Source organism: Elephas maximus, chromosome 8, assembly GCF_024166365.1.
Source record: "Elephas maximus indicus isolate mEleMax1 chromosome 8, mEleMax1 primary haplotype, whole genome shotgun sequence".
NCBI lineage: Eukaryota > Metazoa > Chordata > Mammalia > Proboscidea > Elephantidae > Elephas > Elephas maximus.
In genome coordinates, this window is record NC_064826.1 from 107,096,237 (window position 1) to 107,117,236 (window position 21,000).

At 42.1% G+C, this 21,000-nt stretch overlaps 1 protein-coding gene across 5 annotated transcripts in view; it reads right to left on the reverse strand.

Moving 5' to 3' along the window:
- The window catches only part of EGFR (epidermal growth factor receptor), a 225,495-nt gene that overhangs the window by 36,795 nt on the left and 167,700 nt on the right, over positions 1–21,000 (reverse strand). For all 5 annotated transcript variants that reach the window (XM_049893449.1, XM_049893450.1, XM_049893448.1 and 2 more), the window contains exons 12-19: positions 16,531–16,730; positions 14,941–15,073; positions 13,140–13,230; positions 11,057–11,214; positions 4,114–4,152; positions 1,940–2,081; positions 880–1,002; positions 59–157 (exon numbers count right to left, since the gene is read on the reverse strand). In XM_049893449.1, the coding sequence (XP_049749406.1) occupies positions 59–157; positions 880–1,002; positions 1,940–2,081; positions 4,114–4,152; positions 11,057–11,214; positions 13,140–13,230; positions 14,941–15,073; positions 16,531–16,730 (985 nt within the window). The remainder of the gene's footprint in view (positions 1–58; positions 158–879; positions 1,003–1,939; positions 2,082–4,113; positions 4,153–11,056; positions 11,215–13,139; positions 13,231–14,940; positions 15,074–16,530; positions 16,731–21,000) is intronic.

Genomic DNA, 21,000 nt, shown 5'->3' on the forward strand with positions numbered 1-21,000 from the left:
TAGAAAAAGTGGCTTCTGATGCCCAGGGATAAAGAGATTGAAGAAAGCAGAAACTCACGTCAAGAATCTCTTTGTTGGCTTTTGGAGACGTGGCTTCTCTTAATTCTTTGATAGCCACAGGAATTTTAACTTTCTCTCCTTCTGGGATCCAGAGTCCCTGTGAGAATGAGAAGGGGAAACATTAGGTGGTCAGTCTTCAGACCATGCAGCAGGCTGGCTGCCTTGTGAGCTGGATGGATTTGATGAATGACACGAGCCTAAAGGGTGAGGGATGTTGGAACCACAGGTCTGCACACCATGACCAGCGGTCCTAGGAATCTTGACAGCTCAGCAAACGTATTGCTTTCAAGCTCTGTGAATCAGAGCAGTCACCTAGACAAAAACCCTAAGCTTGCACAGTTGTAAAGTCAGTGTAGATCACTTGGTCCAGAATTCTAAGATGCTAGACTAGGCCTCACTGATCAAATCAGACGTTATGCAAAGAGAAACTAGGAAAAAAATTTTTTTTTAACCTGGGCTTTATTCTGATGATCTATAACCAGTGACAGGAAACCCTCCCTCCTTCAGTCTGTTACTTTCACCAGCCTGTGCTACATATTCCTCTAAAAGGTAAACATCACCTTCTACAAAAACGTTTATTGTTTGTATATGTGTTCCACACACAGGACCATGTATTTGTCACTGTGATTAGAAAAGATTTCCTCTCAACTTGGAAAAACTTTGGAATTTTCCAAGTCCTTAGTGACACAAAGTGTAGACAATGGTGATAAATAAACAGCATACCCGGGACTTGTCTGGGCTCGCCCACATGAAAGGTGAGAGGCGGGGTATACCTGTACCCCCTAAGCTTCCTGCTGGGGTGTCCCCTGGTGATCTTACCTTATACACAGTGCCAAAGGCCCCAGAGCCAAGCACTTTGATCTTCTTAAATTCTGTTTCCTTTAAGATCCTCAGGAGAGCTTGGTTGGGAGCTTCACCACTGGGCGTCACTGGCTCAACGAGCTGTGGACGGGAAGGAGAAGACCTGTGATGCTCTTTCGGAGCTGGCTGGGTAAGTGGGTGTTAGATAAGCTCAGAACATTAACAGCCAGAGACCAACAGTAGGTGGACAAGCTTTAGAACAAAGGATTTCCCATCCTTATTCAAGAGGGAAAACAGACACCTTCTCTAAAGAACTTTCTAGAAAGGCTTACAGGACACAGGAGACACAGAGCAGAAGCCTTTTCTCACAGAACACCCACATTTCAACAAATGCAATTTCTAGTTCCATTTCCATGACAATTAGCAGGACTGAAAAATTCTGGTGAAAGAAAATTTTTATATGGTGGTCGTTTTGGTGGCTGGTTGGGCCCTGTAACACAAAAGCACCACTATGCTTAGGAGCAGCTGTGGGTCTCTCCTCCCAGGGACTGGCTTCAAATGCAGCAGTGGACTCAGAGATGTTGGCTAAAGACAGTGCCAAGGATAACACCAACCACAAATAGCTAAAAAAGGAACAGCTATTTGTGTGGACAATGGCAATTTCCAAGAAAGGAATATCTATTACTTCAGCCCCAGTGCCTTTATAGGAACACAGCAAATATGGACTCTCAGCCTTTCTTCTATGGATACATGTATAGACAGGTACCATATTTTAAACAGGCTTGCCTCTACATAGCTTTGTAACCATTTTGTACAATCTACCCTAGAAACATTTGCATTTTATTGGAGAGGCATGCCAAAATGTAAACAATCTGCCATTATTGGACATTGAGAGATTCTGATTTTTCAACACAGTGAATAATGTATAATAATAGTGAATAATGCATAATAGAATTGCATATTGAAATACAAAAGTTTAAATTAATGACAACTCTTCGATCCTATGCTGAAGCAGTAAGTGTTCTCAAAGGCGGCGTCTGGCCCAGGCAGGTCACTCAGGGCCTTGGGGACCACTCACCTCTCTTTCCTGCAGCAGTCTGCGCAGCGTGCGCTTCCGGACAATGTGGCGCCTTCGCATGAAAAGGCCAATCCCAAGAGCCATCACCACCAACAAGAGGAGGCCACCCACAATTCCAGTGGCAATGGATGGGATCTTGGGCCTGGAATGAGGTGGGGAGACAAGAGAGGGTAAGCTGTGCTGATTGCTTTCATTAGATTTGGCTTTTTAAGTATTTCCTGCATGTTTGGACACAGTGACATCATTTACAATTATCTCACAAAGTGGGACACTCTGCGGCTTCTAAAAGAAGGAGAGAAAGGGGTCTAGGCCAGCGTGTCTAGCTTTCTCCAATAGGACAGGCACCCTTGGCCCCTGCTTTCTGCATTTTTATAACCGAGACCTCTATATGTGGTGGTAATCATTTTGAAAAAACTCTTGATTAAGAAAATACATAATTCAAAAAGGAACTCGCCTCCAATAATGCTCTTCTATAAGTTTGTATTTTCTCTGTCCCAAGATCATGTCCATACGGAACAGCACTCCACATATGGGAGACACGTGAGGTGTACAGGCCAAGTTGGGTGCAGTGACCCTTTCAATAATGTTGACACTCCCCTAGGGGTCCTTGGCTTTCATGTTGGGACCCACGGCCACATGAAATGCTTTATGAATGAGCTTGGAAGTGGTTACGAAGTGACAGGGCTCAGATATAACAAGCATCACTGTCACAGATGAGTGACATCATCGTATAGCCCTCAGGCCACTCTAATGCACTCTTCCTCCCACGGAGGTCATGTCCAATTTCAGGAAGAGCACAGATTCAAAACCCAGGATTTCAAACGCACCGGGGAAAAGGACCATCTGAATTAGGAATATTCACAAAGCTACTATTCTCAAGTATCTACCATATTTGAGCTGCTGGCAAACTGATTAGTATTTTCAGGTCAGAATGTTAATGAATATCAAAGATTCATTAGCAGCATCCTTTGCACATAAAGAATGTGTCACCGTCCTCACAAATTTCTCTTAAGTGGGCCAAATGTACTTCATTAAGATGACAGTTTACAACACTTTCTTCTTAGGGAGAGCAAAAGTCATCTCGTGATTTATACCAAGCCCCTAATTAACACAGTTTGAATTAATGAGCTTTACTATTTTGAAGGGAACATCGGGAGCTACTAAGGAATCAGAAAAGCATATGTGTTCCATTGAGAGCTGCGGTAAAGGTGAGGATAGGGAAATGAGTACCTGAGTAGGGAGGGAAAAGAAGCATCTGAAAAAGTAAGTATAGTGAAGAATGGTCACTGCCTGGTTTCGAGGTGGGGATGTGATGGGAAACCTCATTGCTAAGATACTGATTGTACTATGAAGACAAGAAAACTTTTGCTGGGTGTCTTTGAAGAGGCAGGGATGAAAGGAAGAATCCACCTCTGGGAAATTGCCGTATTTCTCTTCATTGATTTGATGGACGTTTTTTTAGGAGGGCTCAGTTATTATGGTCAATCATGGAGCAGAAGAGTGTGCTGAAACTGAGGAAGGGCTGTTAAGGGAAGGGATTTTGTAGGCATACCCGAAATGGCAAAGAAGCCTGGAAGTCTTTGAGGATGTCAGGAATGGCAAATGCGTGGGCATTCCCTGATTCCTCGCTGGACACTGTTAACTGATGACACCGCTCTTTCCTGATGAGTTTGAACAGGAATTGATAGTTCTGCTTTTCTTAATGCAGCCCGTTAAGCAGTGACTGCCAATTGATCAGAATGGAAATGCTGAAGGAATCCCAGGTGCCTTTGCTGGGCTGCGTCTCTAGAGAAGGAAGTAAGGAGAGGGACTTTCCCCAGCCTGGAGCTTTGTCACTGAACAGAGTCCATTCAAACATAGGGTTGTGACAGGACCAACTGGGCTACTGGGAATAGAAGAAGAGCAGCTAGAAGAAGAGAAGGACCCAACAAAACTGCTGTAACCCAAGAAATCAGACACGGCCTATGTATGAAGAGAAGTGACTGGGTGTTGAGAAGCAGCTTCTGTGGGGCAGGCCCCAGAGGCTCACATCCTGCATTCCCGCCACAAATGCACAACCAACGAAGTCGGCGTATGGGAGGAATCAGGAGGAATAAGATCTTGATGAGGCCAGAGGACAGGCATTTCTGGTCATTTCTGATAGTATACAGTAGACACAAAGATGTAACACTTACCCATTCGTTGCACAGCCTTCAAGACCTGGTCCAGCACAGCTGTAGGAATTGAAAGAAAAATCCATATTTTGTTCATTTGACTTTTTCCCAAATTTTCTTGGAAGCTTTTAAAGTTAAATCATAAGGCAATATATGTTAAATTACTCACAAGTCATTAAAGTCACAGTGTATCTCAACCATGGGGTGGCAATTAGTTATTTATTATGCATTTATTCATTTGTTCATCCGTTCAGCAAATGCTTTTGCATGTCTATTCTGTGCATTAAACAAAGTGGACAGCTCCTGACCTTCATTATTGAAATGTCTGAATAGATTACTTTTGACACAGGTATAGCTGCCTCACAGCTGTCTCTGCAATGTCAGTATGAATAGGAGAGAAGTGGGAGCCCAGAGTAGAAACAGTTACTGGGGTCATATTGATAAAGGAGTAGGGTGGCAGCGGGGAGTCACTTAAAAGTCACAAAGCCTGGACTTTAAAGAATCATCTACAGTGAGGGAATAGAGAAAAGGTTGGTCAGGAGGACTCTCATGAGAAGGATACTAGACAGGATGAGAGAGAAGGAACAAGCCCTCATAAATTAACGTGTTACCAATGCAAGTGGCAGAAAGGAAATGGATATGAGACACAATGTGAACTTGGTAGCCCACCTGGAGGAGTGTCAGAAAGGAAAGGCAGGCAGAACAGAGGAGCTGGTGTGTTGATGATTACAGACACAGGCAACTGGGAACAGGAGCTGGCCTCATCCACCTCCCCTAAACTAAAATGTCCTACATGGAGTTGCAACAACACTTGGTCAGCTTAAATGTTACTCCTGCAGAAGCTGTGACCCTGTTCTAGCGGAACAGATCATCAACCATTATTCTGCTTAGAGAATGATGGTTCAAAGAGTAGATTAAGCTGGCTGTGAAGCAGAGTAACATTTGTCAATACAAACATCAATAGGAAAACATCAAAATACTCCAGTTAAATGGACAGGCCCCACATTTCATGGTCTGATGATAGATGAATGACTACATTTCAAATATAAGAAGGGGGTTGTTTGACACTGTCATCGGGCCCTAAACATTTCCTATCTCCATTCCCTGTGTCTCATTAAAAGGGCTCTCATGTCTACACTCTACTCATTTTGGTTTTGACGGTCTGAGCTCTCCCTCTTTCCCATGCTGTCAGATAAAGCAGTTTCACAATGCGATGTGTTTGGGCTTCATTCATGTACCACACACACACACACACACACTTCTTCAGGCAGTGGAATACCCAGGGCATCCTATACATAGGGTCACCACGAATCAGAGTCAACATGACAACTAACAACAACAACAAAGCATTGCTTAGGAAAACTGAAGTTGTTAAAAAAAAAATTCACTAATGAAATGACCAGAGCTCTGGTAGTGCACTGGTTGACAGCTTGGCTGCTAACCAAAAGGTTGGCAGTTTGAATCTACCAGCTGCTCCTTGGAAACCCTAGGGGGCAGCTCTACTCTGTCCTGTAGGGTCACTGTACGTCGGAGTCAACTTGACGGCAAAAGGTAATGAACTGACCACTGATAAAATAAGACCTGACTCAAAATATTCTTCCGCATTAGCATTTTGGTATGGAAGCTTCCCCGTAACTATTGAATGTAATACAGTGCGAACACAGTGCAAAGCAACTGCAAATTGATATTGCAAATTTTGGACAAGATGCAGGGTTTTATGCAGTGTAAGCGCTGTTGGAAAATTGCAGAGATTGCTAGCAAGAAGCTATTGACAAATAAAAATCTCAGAGGGAAAGACAGCCCAGCTTACATTTGAGGAGATGATTGACAAGGATAGGGATGTGACAAGTGCTGCAAGAGAGAATGGTTTGAGTATCAAAGGACTAAGAGTCCTGGGGAACACTGATGGAGCCCTTGCATGAGCTTGCAGAAACACTGCGACAACAGGTTGAATAGGAAGCAAAAGAGACCATACTATACTGTCATTCTTACTGTCAGAAAGATTATTCTCTCTTCCTCACTTGATTCTTTTTATATAACTGCAATTATAACTACCCCCCCCCCCCCAAAAAAAACAAACCCGTTGCCATTGAGCTGATTTCAACTTATAGTGACCCTATAGGATGGGGCAGAATTGCCCCATGAGTTTCCATGGATCTACCGGTGGATTCGAACTGCCAACCTTTTGGTTAGCAGCAGGCTCTTGACCACGGCACCAATTATAGTAGTAATTAAATTTTGTTACTTATAATAAAAATAGGCAAATATTATTATTATTTGCCTAACTTATCAGAATAAAAATCTCAAAGAAGTTCTCTCACCATTTACTATGAAAATGTGGTCGCTTTTCCAAATGGGCTTGCTTCAGGTGGCTTTTGCATTACTCTTAGATAACAAGACCTCCCACAGATGCAAGGGCAGGCAGGCTCCTATGTTACAATCTGAGCTCTTAAACAGTACTGGTTCATGAGATCTGGTGATTACTGAGCCTCTCCAAATAGATAGTTAACTATAAAAATGGGGAAATGTATACAGTCCCTTTGAGAAATCATTGAGACAATGGATCTTTTAATGGTGCACACATCACAAATACCAAAACCCCAAACCAAATCCATTCTTATCAAGTCAATTCCCACTCATAGTGACCCTGTAGGACAGAGTAGAACTGCCCCATAGGGCTTCCAAGGAGTGACTAGTGGGTTTGAACTGCCTATCTTTTGAATAACAGCCAAGCTCATAACATTGCACCACCAGGGTTCTTCACACATTATAAATACACAATGAAAAATGTTTTCTTATTTTCTTACCATCCTCAACATTTCTCCACATTAAAAAAAAAAATTCTATCATGTAATTCTTATATAATTAACGACTTCAGGAGAAGATACAGATAGTAATAGCAAGCTTATATAAAATTTTATGTTCTTCCCCCAATAAAAAAAAATCTTAGAATCAGGAAGGTAATGAACTATAAATGAACTATACGGAAGATAAAATATTCATGAAACTTTATATGGCAAATGACATAGCATCAGGATTTTATTTGAAAAAAAGGAACAAAGAGACAGAAATCATATAACGTAATACAATTTTTGTGGGACACCATAGTGGGAAATATAATTGTATTATGACATTGAAGCCAGGCAATGAAGATTTATTACCTAGAAAGTAACAGAATGAAATTACAACAAATGGCCATTAACATCTTTTATTTAAATCTTGATTAAATTTCCTCTTCTTATATTTGGCAAACTGTTTCTCATATAGAAGTAAATTTATTGAAAAACCTCAACTTTCCAACAACATTCTAGACTCCCTCTATGCCCAAGGACATTCATTTGCAGACTCATAGACACACACACACAATATACCTCCAAAACATAGAAAAGTGGGAAAAGACACAACACATTTTAGAATCTGCTCCAAACTGTGAAAGTAAAAAAACAAAACTATGAGCAGCCATCTAAAATACCCTGTTAATCCAGAACAAAAGACAAAGGAAGAAACTCAAGAATCAGAGAAGGAATTGGACTATAGGACTATTGTCTACATAAACCACTGCCTCCTCTGCCTTGAGACCAGCAGAACTAGATGGTGCCTGGCTACCCCTACTGAACATTCTGATCAAGAACACAATTAAATTCTGATAAAAAGGGAGAAAAATGTGGAACAGAACTTCAAATTCTTAAAGAAACCAGACTTACTGGACCTATTCAGGCTGGAGGAGTCTCAGAGACTATGGCTCTGAGTTGTTATTCAAAATTCAATTGAAACTGTCCCCTGAAGTCACCTTTAAAATAAGTATCAGTTTATCCCTAAGATTAAAGTTTGTCACCCTTGATTACTGCATTAAAGAAAAAAAAAAAATCCATATAAGGCCAAAAGGTCAACAGTTATTTTAAAGCACAGATGAGAAGGTTGGGAGGCAGGGAGATGAAGTAAACAAAAGTGACACAACTAGAGCAGAAGTAACGAGAATGTTGCCAGAATGTAAAGAATGCAACCAACGGCACTGACCATTACATCTAAAAAGAGTGAAATGGGAATGGATTTTGCTGTGTATATTTTCACCAAAAAGAAAATTAAATAAAAAATAGGTTAAGTGAAAAGCTAGCAAAGTATAGCTTATACCAAGGAGAGTTTACAAACTGGCCAATATAACCAGCATGCTGATAAACCCAAATGGGAAAAAAATATGAAAAACCTTATATTTGTACCAAAGAGGTCTTTGGTGAAATTCAGAATCCATTTGTCATTTTAAAAAACAGTTAGAAACAAGTAATATATGATTATTTCCTTAAGAGGACAATAAGTATCTCAAACTACCAGCAAATGTTCTTAATGGTGAGTCACGACCACTATCCTCATCGCCATCAGATAAAAAGCTTCAATGTACACTGTGTCTGATGTTATTTGGGAAATTCTGACCCTTGAAGTAAGAACTGAAACTTTGGGAAAAGAGGAGATGAAAATATGATTATTGGAGATAATACGGTTGTCTCTCTGAAAAATTCAAGATCATGAACTAAAACACTATTTAATTTCAAAGGAAGTTCAGTTAAGCCTATCAAGACAAGATAAATATGCCTCCCCCACCAAATTAAAAAAAAAAAGGGCTCTTTTATATATCAACAATAAAATGTTAGAAGATATACTGGAAAATAAGATCCAATTCACAACAGCAAAAATAAATACAAAATACTTATGACATGAAAAAAGAAAATGACAAAACTTATTGAGATTTAAATAAAATGACTTTGATAGATAGAGAAGTATATTATCTCCTGAATGGGAATGTAGACTATTATCAAGATGTCAACCTTTCTTAAATTAATTTATTGGTTTTGTTTTTTTTTATTTCTTTTGGTGGGAAACTTAGAGAATATTGCGAGATCACTGGGAAGAAAACAAAAAACAAAAACAAAGGATTAGATTAAGATTAGAGGAAACGTCCAGGCTTCTCAAATATTGGCCGGGTATTTATTTTGCAGTCACCTAGGATTGAAACCTCTAGACTACAGAGTCATCGAATGATGGAGCCCTTCTATTTGCCCCCACGGTGGCTGAGACCCAGGAAGGGGAAAAGACAGAGGTAGGTCATTATACCAGTCAGCCCAAAGTCCAGGTCACCTGGCTCCAGGCTTAGACTCTTGCATACAATTAAAATATTTTTCCTTCCAGGAACATTAACACAACCACTCTGGCCCAAGAGCTACACTCCATTCTGGCCTTAAAACAAGCTAGATATTGTTGGTGAGTTGTTAACATTCTAGCAAAAAGTTTGATGATGAGACTGGTTCTTTAACACAGGCCCAGTGATGGTGTTTTCTTTAGGTTACTAGGCTCACTTCTATAAGATCTATCATTACTTCTATTTTGGTAAATTTAGGATATGCTTGAAAATTTTTAGGGCTCATGATTTTTTTTTTTAATTAGAAGATTCTGCAATGCTTAAGAACACTAATCAACATCATCATCACAGTCATTATCACCACCATCACTACCACTACCACCACCATCACCTCCACCAAGATCATCCCTACACCGTCATCATCGCTGCCTCCATCACTTCCACTATCACCACCACCATGACCATCACCACCACCACCATCACCTCCACCAAGGTCATCCCTATGCCGTCCTCATCGCTGCCTCCACCACTACCACTATCACCACCACCATGACCATCACCACCACCACCATCACCTCCACCAAGATCATCCCTACGCCGTCATCATCGCTGCCTCCATCACTACCACTATCACCACCACCATCACCTCCACCAAGGTCATCCCTATGCCGTCATCATCGCTGCCTCCACCACTACCACTATCACCACCACCATGACCATCACCACCACCACCATCACCTCCACCAAGATCATCCCTACGCCGTCATCATCGCTGCCTCCATCACTACCACTATCACCACCACCATGACCATCACCACCACCACCATCACCTCCACCAAGGTCATCCCTACGCCGTCATCATCGCTGCCTCCATCACTACCACTATCACCACAACCATGACCATCACCACCACCACCACTTCCACCAAGGTCATCCCTATGCCCTCTTCATCACTGCCTCCATCGCTACCACCACCACCACCACCACTGCTATCACTATAATTGAGTGTTCACTGTATTCCAGGCACTACTATAAGTACATTACACATATTAACTCATGATTATAAAAATCATGTGAGCTACGCACTATTATCCTAATTTACAGATAAGGAAAGTGAGGAAGAGAAAGGTTAAGACACTTGTCCAAGACCACACAGCTAGTAAGAGTTGGATCCACATAAAGAAAGCAAGTAACAATTACAAAGAGGGTTGAGAACTTTGAGAGATACAAGGACAAATGAAATATTACACATGGAAACTCAGCTTCCCTTTCTGATTGTGGGAATAGTCCAGTTTGATTGCCAAATTCATCATTCCAGGAAATAAGATGCATATAAGTTTTAATTTTAATTACTAAGTTTAATTTACTTAGTAACAGCTCAGTGATCAATTAAGCAAAAAACTAGGAAATATTAGTTTCATTAACTGCCAAACAACAACAATCAATTCCTGTACTAACCCCAGTATTCTGGAAAGATATGTAAGAAATCTTTGATAAGAGGCAGAGGCGGTAGCTAGCAGGATCTACACTCTCATTCCAGCTCTAGGTTATTCTTTCTTGTTTGGACATGTTGGCCTTGCAGAACAGAGCTCTGGCGTGATAGACATATGAGGGACAGACAGGTATTCCTACCAGCACTGTCATCTGCCTACAAACACGTCATTGCTGCTGCTGTTTACAAAATGCAAAAACACCTTAAGCAATTGACCCAGATACAAACTTCTGCAACTTATTGCCTGGAAATTTTGGAAACATTTCAATCTATGAATTTGCAAGGGAGGAAACGCTTTGCTATTCTGCATTTTCTTTTCTAGGGGCTAGACCTACACTCACCCGAAAGTGCAGTTTGGATGGCACAGGTGGCACACGTGACTGGCATCCGCATACTTCCAGACCAAGGTGTTGTTTTCTCCCAGGATCCCTGATGGGCAGGTCTTGACACAGTGGGGGCCGTCGATGTAGTGGGCACACTTTATACAGCTGTCAGGTCCCTGCATCAAGACGGACAAACATTTATGCCTATTTCTTTTTCAAAAAGGAAGTAATGTTTTACTTAAAATACATACTTATTACGAAAATATACAAATGATTGAGAAGTTCTCAAAGTAGAAAACAAGTCTTCTGTGATAGGTCGTCTGATGTGATCACAATTACTAAACCGGTTGCGGTCCAGTTGATTCCCACTCACAGCGATCCTATAGGACAAAGTAGAACTGCCTCATAAGGTTTCCAAGGAGTGGCTGGTGGATTTGAACTGCTGACCTTTAGGTTAGCAACCACAGCTCTCAAGCACTCACTGCCAGGGCTCCACCACTGTTAATAGCTTAGTAAAAAGTCTTCCTGGCTTCAAATGCACGTAAGACATTAAATCATAAAAGAAATTAAACTGTTTAATTATTGCATTTTGTTTCATACGTTGTGAGCATCTTTCCTTGTCAAAACAATACTGACTGACCCACAGGCATATTTATAGCTTTAATGGTCACTTTCTGGTAGATCGTATTTGAAAATAAAGGGAAACTCTGAGGGAAGGCAGGCTTCCCGAGGAAGATCGAAGAAAACCCTTATCTTTGTTGCCCCAGTGATGAGAAGTGACAAATGCATGTGCCTAGGTGGCTGCATAATTAACTGTTTAATGTGCTAAATTTGGTTTGGTTTGTAAAATGTGGAAGGTCCTCGTAACACTTACAGAAGTCAAAGCAGTGGGCCTGTTTGGGTTGTGTCCCCCGCACTTCATAAGGGGACTGAAATTAAAACGTTCAAGGTAGGATTTTCCAGGTGGCTACATTCTGTAACGTGTCTATTCAAAGGCTGAGCATACCCAGAGCCAGAACAACAGACAACTCAAGTCAATAGCACCGATTAGTTCATTTCATTGGTGAAAATTTAAATAAACACCATGTTATAATCAGCCATTTGGTACTCTATATCTCAAACAATACGCTCTTCATCTCTGTCTCATTTTGAGAGAACTTCTGAAAAACGTTTCAATTACTAGATGTAGATACAGCTGCTGAAGCTCAAATCCAAACAGAGCTCCTTATACAAATAATATTGAGTTAACAACACTAAGACCTTGGTATGAGGGGGGCCTGAATTCTCACTTACGTTTTTAAAAATATTACCATTGAACACATGAAACTCTGAATTAAGGGTTCTTTCAAAATTTTCAAGTGATTATAAATTAATGGTGGCACAGCGGTTAAGAGCTCGGCTGCTAACCAAAAGGTTGGCAGTTCAAATCCACCAGCTGCTCCTTGGAAACCCTATGGAGCAGCTCTTCTATGAGCTGGAATCGACTTGATGGCAACAAGTTTTTAATATTAAAGAAGTTGACAATGTTTGATTAAAATGATGAAGCGATGATGACAGATGTCAGAAATGGTGAAAACTGGCTGACGATATACCCAGTCCTAAGACTTCTAGCTTGCATGTTTGTTATGAGCTTCAGAAAAGCTTCCAGACTGAGATGGGCCAGGAAGAAAGGCCTAGTGATCCACTTCTGAAAATCAGCCAATGAAAACCCTAGGGATCACAATGGTCTGATCTTCCTGTGCATGGGGTTGCCAGGAGTCAGGGCTGACTTGACGGCAGCTAACAACATGACTTCTAGAGATGACATCTAGAAAAGGAGTTAATACCCACTGCAGGCTTTCATGTTTTATGGTGAAACCATAGCATCATTAAATCTGTTTGGGGATGTTTGACTGAAAAGGTCATAGGTGGGTTGTGTGATGATTTCAAATCAAACACAGCCACTTTGTCCCGGTTGTCAGAGTACACTGTTCCTAATCTGAGAAGTGGGCTTGGCATCCTTGGCAGCTACAGAATGACCTTGGTCATTGTCCTTTCTCTGCCGCTGTGCAAGCTTTTCCCCTATGAAATGTGAGTGAAGACAATCAAATGTGCTCCTTACGCGTCCCGTGCAGGTTATATTCATGGGCTGGGGCAGACATTCAGGATGGCACTGTATGCACTCGGATTTCTCCACAAACTCCCTCGGCTCTCTGAGAGAAGGAAGAAAGGAAACTGATGAACGCCATTCCTTGAGACCCTGCTTCAATATGCTGTGTGGTTACGACTGTCTCCATCCATCTGCTTGGTTGCCTTCCTCAGAAATTCAAAATAATTTTAGGTAAAGGTCAAACAGTTGGGACTCAGTTGGACTATAATATAATAAAGTGATTCCATTGATTGAATCCAAATCATGGATATTTAAATTAAATAGGACCAAAATGATAACTGTAGAATAAAGAGCGGGAAAAGGAGGGAGGGATATATTACCTGCTCAAATGGTTACCCGTGAAAACAGTAAACAGGAAACACAGGTGTGAAAAAATTTTGCTAGTACATTCTTCACTGATACACCGATCAATGTGAAGCAAGAAGCTGATGTTGGATTGAAAAGACAAAATAGTTGTGACAGCTGATAAAAAAAAATAAGAAGAGAGAAATCCGCCTGGTAATTAGCTGCAGACTTTCACTCCACACAGTGACCATGGGTGTTCACACACTGCAAGTGTGCCTCGAGTCCTCCCTTTCAGACAAAGGGAATCAATTCAACCAAGCATCATACATTGACTGTTTCCCTGTGCTTCTTCTGGGGTCACCACGCCAGCTAGTGGAGGCCAGTCTTGAAAAGCCAGCAGGTCTGCTGAACGTCAGTATTCTCTACATTAACTCAAGAGACTCCAGGGCACCACCAATGTGGTTGTTTTAATTGCCTTGTCTCTTTAAAAGCGATATGAACACTTAAAACATAAGTTATTTATAGCAGTAAGATTACACCAGTATGTCTTATTTGTGAGCTGAAACAGGTATATCAAGTATTCCTTTTTCTTCTGTTAGGTTAATGAACATATCAGCTAAAGGATTCCTACAGACTGAACTTGGTCTTCTCATCCTGCCCTTGAAAAATTCTGGGAAATGCTGTGGCCCATGCCTCAAGTATGAAAAGGATGTAAGATGTCCTTCAGCCATCTGTAATACCTTTCAGCTCTTCTCTATCACAGCATCTCTTTTTCTTTAAATTTTTAAACTTTGCTTCGGCCTCTATCCCTTACCTTTACTCTTTTATTAATTTATTTCTAGTCATTATTTGTGGTCATTTAAAGCCTTACATCAATATCAAGACTCTCATAGTATCGACAGACTGTACTTTCTACTGATTGCAACTAAATTCAACAAACACTTACATGATTATTTCTTTGTCCATGAGCAGAAAACAAATATTAACCAGGAAATATAATTTCTATTAATATATTTTGATGCATCAGCAACAGTGTACTGCAAAGACCAAATGGCCATGGTTGTGGCATAAGAACTATTTATGACTGTTCTACTTGTTTTGGGAACTCTGCGAAGCTTAGAAAAATATAACCTACTTCCAGAAAAGAAGGTTCTAGAAGTTAATTATTTCAGATTTGAAATAATTCTACAGAGGATGGTGTTCCTTTCTGCTAAGAGCAGAACAGGAAATGAGCTTATCTTGCACCTGGAAGGATTTTGATTAAAACTCGAAGGAGGGTAACAAGGTAACTTTACTTTGCAGGATCCTAATAAGCAATAATAATAATAAAAAAATTATTTTCTACAGTGGTTAACAGTTTGCCAAAAAAGGGAAAAGAATCAAGCTGAGTAACTGTAAACCTTTAAAACAATCCTGGGTTTTATTTTTTGATTAAAAAAAAAAAAGGGGTTAAAAACAACCGTCTTACCCCTCCAGAATATTGCACTTGTTCACACACTCTCGGCCTCGGCTGACATTGCGGCAGGAGACACAGTCTTTGGGTTCCGGGCCCCAGCAGCCCTCTGATGAGCACAAGGGATTACAAACGTAGCCTACGGCCTCTGCAAACACAGAATGAGTGCCATGGTGTCAGGCATGGGCTAGAGATCAGAGTGACCACTGGAGACGACACCTTTAGCAATGGATGTTCTGTTCTCTGTGACCCTGAGTAGTGCCCTGGGGGTCTCCAGAAAGAAGTAATGACACAAAATGGGCTCCCTGGGAGGCTGACAGCAAGTTCTCTATTTCTCTACTGAGGGTACCCTAAACTAGACCTGTTCAGTACTTTGCTGATAATACCAGGCTGAAGGCAATAACAGGGAAGGTTTGCCGATTGTTCACTATGTGTTTGGCACCTGCTAAGGGCGTTGCATCCAGAATGCCATTTAATTCTCTCCATAGCATTGGGGCATGGTAAGCATTACCATCTCCATTTCATGGATGAGAAATTTGAAGTCTGAAGAGATCAAGTAAATTGGCCGAGGTCTCACAGCTAGGAAGGGACAGAGTCAGGATTTGAACTCAGGTCTGCTTCTGACAGGGACCAGGGTCTCCTCACCAGGCTGCAATGCATTCCCTAGCTTCAAAAGCTGGTTTGGGGCTCTAAATCCAGAATAGGAAATGTTAGTGCTAAATGTTAATACCATTCTTGTGTGTGTGTGTGTGTGCGCTCGCACATGTGTGTTCTGTGTGTGTGTATAGTCATTAGGGGTTGAAAGAAGCAGGAAGAAACCTAAAGCTAAAATCTAATTTAATTAATAATAAATTCAGTCAGTATTACAAATAATTGGCAGTCTAAGACTCAAGGGAAATTCATTCTATGAAGTGGGAATGATCTAGAAACAATGTTGATGAACTTCATATGGTAACTTCTCAGTTAGGAATGTATTGATTTCTTTAAATCTTTTTTTTTTAATTATACTTTAGATGAAGTTTTACTGAACAAACTACTTTCTCATTAAACATTAGTACACGTATTGTTTTATGACATTGGTTAACAACCCCACTACATGTCAACACTCTCCCTTCTCAACCTTGGGTTCCCTTTTACCAGCTTTCCTGTTTCCTCCTGCCTTCTACTCCTTGCCCCTGGGCTGGTGTGCCCCTTTAGTCTCATTTTGTTTTATGTGCCTAATTTTTGGCTGAAGGGTGAACCACAGGAGTGACTTCACTGCTGAGCTAGAAGGGTGTCTGGGGGCTCTCAGGGTTTCTCCAGTCCCTATCAGACCAGTAAGCCTGGTCTTGTTTTGTGAGTTAGAATTTTGTTCTACATTTTCCTCCAGCTCTGTCTGGGACCCTCTACTGTGATCCTCGTCAGAGCAGTCGGTGGTGGTAGCTGGGCACCTTCCAGTTGTGCTGGACTCAGTCTGGTGGAGGCTGTGGTAGATGTGGTTAATTTACTTCTTAAGGAATGAAAGAAATAACTGAAATGCTTGAGAATGGTCCTTCAATATTATAAATAAAAATAAATGGTCTCTTTGAACAATCTCCATAATCAAAAGGGAAGATCGTTACTTACTGCAGTCCTTCTCGCCTCTGTTGTTTATAATTTTGGTGTTCTGTCTTGAAGTCCCAAATAGTTTTTTCCAGTTTATTGTATTTGCATAGCACAGTTTTCGGTTTCCTGAAATTATCACGTCTCCATCACTTATTTCCTTGAGAGAGCGTAATCCCAAAGACGTTATGTCCAGGCCAACAACCGCAAGAGAAAACTGACCACTATGTTGATGGGAAGAAAAATAACATGTGAAAGATAAGGACAACATTCTATCACTAAGAACTCCATTTTGTTTTACTGGACAGCCTTAGATTTACGACAAACATTTTCCACGGAGTGCAAGCCACACTGCTGAAAAGTATGCACTGCAACTTTTGAAAACGGCAGGAGTTTTTTCAGCTTCTCCAGGGATAATCCAGTTCCTTGTTCATTTTAGTATCTATAACCCAGTGCTTAGCGCTCGGGCTGAATAATTGTGTCTTGAAAGTCATTGTTTTATTTATGGCATGTTTGTTTTGCCTGGGAATTGAAAACATTTTCTAATCCCTCAAACATCCAAATATACCATCCATCCAATCCATCTGGCCATCCGTCCATCCGTCCATCCATCATCCATCCATCCATATACATGAATTTATTGAACAAACTTTTTTTGAGAAAGCATGTCTCAAGTTTTATGTTGGTTGAGAGCACGTTTCCTGTTCTCAAGGCATTCTTTGTCTCATGGAGACACAACTATATGGACACATAATTTTAACTCAGTGGTATGAGTACCAAACCAGTTGGTATGGAGTTGATTCTCATTCATGGTGACCCCATGTGTGTAAGAGTAGAACTGCGCTCCATAGGGTTTTCCACTGCTAACTTTTTTGGAAGTAGATTTCTAGGCCTTTCTTCTGAGGCTTCTCCAGGTAGACTTGAACCACCAGCCTTTGGGTTAGCAGCTGAGCATATTAATTATTCGCACCACCCAGAGACTCCTGTGATGAGTACAGCAATACTGAAATATGTGAGCATCATAAAGCCTGCTGAGGGATTTTGAAGGCTTCCTTGAAAGGTGGTGTCTAAGATTGGGGCAAGAAGCCCTGGGCACAATGGTAAAGTGTTCAGCTGCTAATTGGAAGGATGGCATGTCAAATGCACCCAGTGGCTCCATAGGAGAAAGGACCTGGTGATCTGTTCCCATGAAGATTACAGCCTAGGAAACCCTATGGGGCAGTTCTACTCTCTCCTATGAGGTCACTGTGAATCAGAATTGACTTGATGGCACATAACAACATCAAGATTGTGACGACCTTGAGCGCAGGAACTCCTATTTTCTCCACCACCCAGTGCTGTACTAGGACTCTACAATGTGTTCATCAAAGGACTGAGCGAAAAGCAGGTGTAGAAGTTATCCAGACTAAAGGGGCTTGCCGAGGAACCACACGACAGGAGCAGGAGGGAAGAAATCACATGATGTGTGCAGAGAAACACACGCAACGGGTGGACCATAAACATGAGGCAGGAAGGATGGGTGACAGGTCTGAGGAGGGTGGACGAGGTCAGGGCACAGAAGGCCTTGTGCACCTAGTAGAGGAGTTTGGATAGTTGTTTGAAAATGGTAGCAGATAACAGGAAAGAGATTTGCATTTTTAGGAAGCTCATTTGACACCAGTAATGGGGAACAGATGGGCTAGCTAAGACAAAGCTCAATGAAGAGACTGATAAATAAGGGGTTGGGTTACAAAGGTTTAACACATAATTTGGAGACTCCTCCCTGTTGTAGTGGTTAAGTACTATGCTGCTAACCAATAGGTTGGCAGTTCAAATCCACCAGGTGCTCCTTGGAAACTATGGGGCAGTTCTACTTTGTCCTATAGGGTCGCTATGAGTTGGAATCAACTTGACAGCAATGGGTTTGGTTTTTTTGGTTTTCTCTCCCTGTTTCTCTCTCTCTTCCAACCATTTCTCCCTCCACCTCTGTCCCCTTATCCTGGTTCTTGAGAGAGGTGAGGGGCCCAGTGTCGGCGGGCTGCACCTGCCACCTGACTCTGGTGGGCAGTGATTCTTTCCCACCAGCTGCACACGTCTCGCTTTGGGATGAGTCACACCTGAAATCAGGTCAGCCTGCCTCAGTAGCTGATGGAGACAGTCTCCCTTATGATGCCGAGAGAACAGGGTCTACTATCCATGGCCACTCAAGGACCTCCTTATGGGCCTCTGGTGGTTCCCTGGCATCAATTCACCTTTTCCTCTCTTTCAGGAGAACGCACCAAGAACGCGCCAAGAATAGACTTCTCCTGGGAGTAAAAAGACATCCATAATAACCCTGCTTTCTTCCAACTTCTTAATGGTGGTTACGTTCTGCACTTTGAATAATAAGCCGTAACATGAAACATGTAGCTTTTTACAATGCCCACCTATCAATCCCCCTTCTGTGCAAAGCTTTGTCCCCCCCAGCCCTGCTCACAGATGGGCTTCAGATACATGGGGCTTCCTGTCTCCTTGCACCTCCCTTTCCTGCCTGGGTTCTTACTGCCAATACACTGAGGCACTCTGCTCCTCAATCTTTCCTCTTGACCCTTTGCTGAAACTCTAAGCTAGCTTCTTCCTTCCTCTTCCTTTTCCTGTCCTGGCAGCATTACTGAGCAATTGCCTGATGCATGACCTTCCAACACATCTCTGGAAAGTCTCCAGGTCTCCAGGGAATAGCCTGATAATGGTGGAACATCAACAATGAGACTGGCGATTTTAAATGCAAGACACTGTCCAGAGTCCTCTCCATCTCTGCAGATGGTTGCTCAGTATAATGGCTTGGAAGGCTGATAACAAATGCTGACTCTCTTTGGAGGCAGAAACAATTTCTGCCAAAGTGAAGGGTCGGTGGCTCAGTGGCTCATGTTCCTGTCCTGGGTTGGGGTGATGATCCTCCATGAGGGGACAAGCCCTCCACAGGAAGAAGGGGAGTGTCCCTTCCCTTCGCACTTCCCCACCTGTCTCACTAGGGAGGTGGGGTGCTGGGAGGTGCAGAGTAGGGACTGAGACTTGCAATTCGACTAAGGGGAGGCAGAGACTTGATTGATGACAGGGCAGAGAAAAACGGTACAGGTGGACAAGGAGAGAAATATCTTGGGCAGGTGATTTTTTTTTAAACCAGTAAAATAAGAAATTAACTTGTAAAACTAGGCTGCTGTTGTTAGTTGCCTTCAAATCGACCCCGATTCACAGCAATCCCATATATGCACAGAACTGTGCTCCATTTGGTTTTAGACTGTGACTTTTTGAAAGTAGATAGCCAGGCCTTACTTCTGAGGTGCCTCTGGGTGTGCCTGAACTGTCAACGTTGCAGTTAGTAGTCTAGCACTTAACCATTTGCACCATCCAGGGACTCCTAAAATTAGGCTAGAGCAGTTTAATCACTTTGGAAGGAACTATGAAAGACACAGAGGACTGGAATGTGCTTACTATGGGAATACTGCCATTGTCCATGCGGCCCTGGGGTTCGAGAAGATTCCTGCTCTCCCAGGACATGTATTAAAGCAATGTATTAAAAAAAATGCTTGGAATTTACTGCCTGGTCAGTGTGTTGAGATTCTCCATGAGTTCCCACTAGAGAAACATCAAAACACTGTTTTTTTCCTCTCTCTTGTAAACAGTGACTATGTTTGACTCAAGGCCACCAAGGAGATCATTCTGGATGAAAATGTATTTCTGCTGCGCCTGGTCCTGCCTCCATGGCTCTGTTATGGCAACCTGGGGTGTTAGCCAGCAAACAGATATTAGAAGTAACCTATTAATTAGTGGCACACTGAAGCAGGTTACTCACACACACTCACCCAGTATACCACTGTAAACATATCCCTCGCCAACCACTTTGAGAGTGAATGTGGAGGGCTTATGGAGAATCTGGGTAACCCCAAGAGCAGACCTGTCTCGCCCTCACTCCAGGCCATGTCTGTTTCTTTCCTTGCCTCCCCTTCTCTCTCCTCCCCTCCCCTGCCTCCACCCCACCTTGCTTTCTTTATTTTTTTGCAGCAAAATACATGTCCCAGTTCTGGTGAAGAGGAGTGGCCATGCGATGTGGTTTAAGATAATAAGGTGTAGGCGGAGTTTCTCAGTGGTGAACAGGAGGTGTACTCAGCTCCATGTCCCCCATTGCTCTTTGTCTGTTCTCCCTCCAAGTTCCTGGAACGTGGACACAATGGCTGACACTATGACAGCCTTCTTAGGAATATAAGGCTGAGGGCCACGCCCTACATACGGTAGAGCAGTTGGCTTGGAGCCTGACAATATTGTGGAACCCTGGATTGTGTATCGCTGGACTTCTCATTTTGAAAAGAAAAATAATGCTTATCTTGTTTATATCCTGAAAACTAAGCATGGTGGTACATGTTACCAGTCATCCAAGAAAACTGGTATAAATCTCTCATTGCTGTGTGAAACTTGGGCAAAGGAAGTATTCCTGAGAATTCAGGGTGAAGGTGGATTTCTGGAAAGCATCATTAGCTT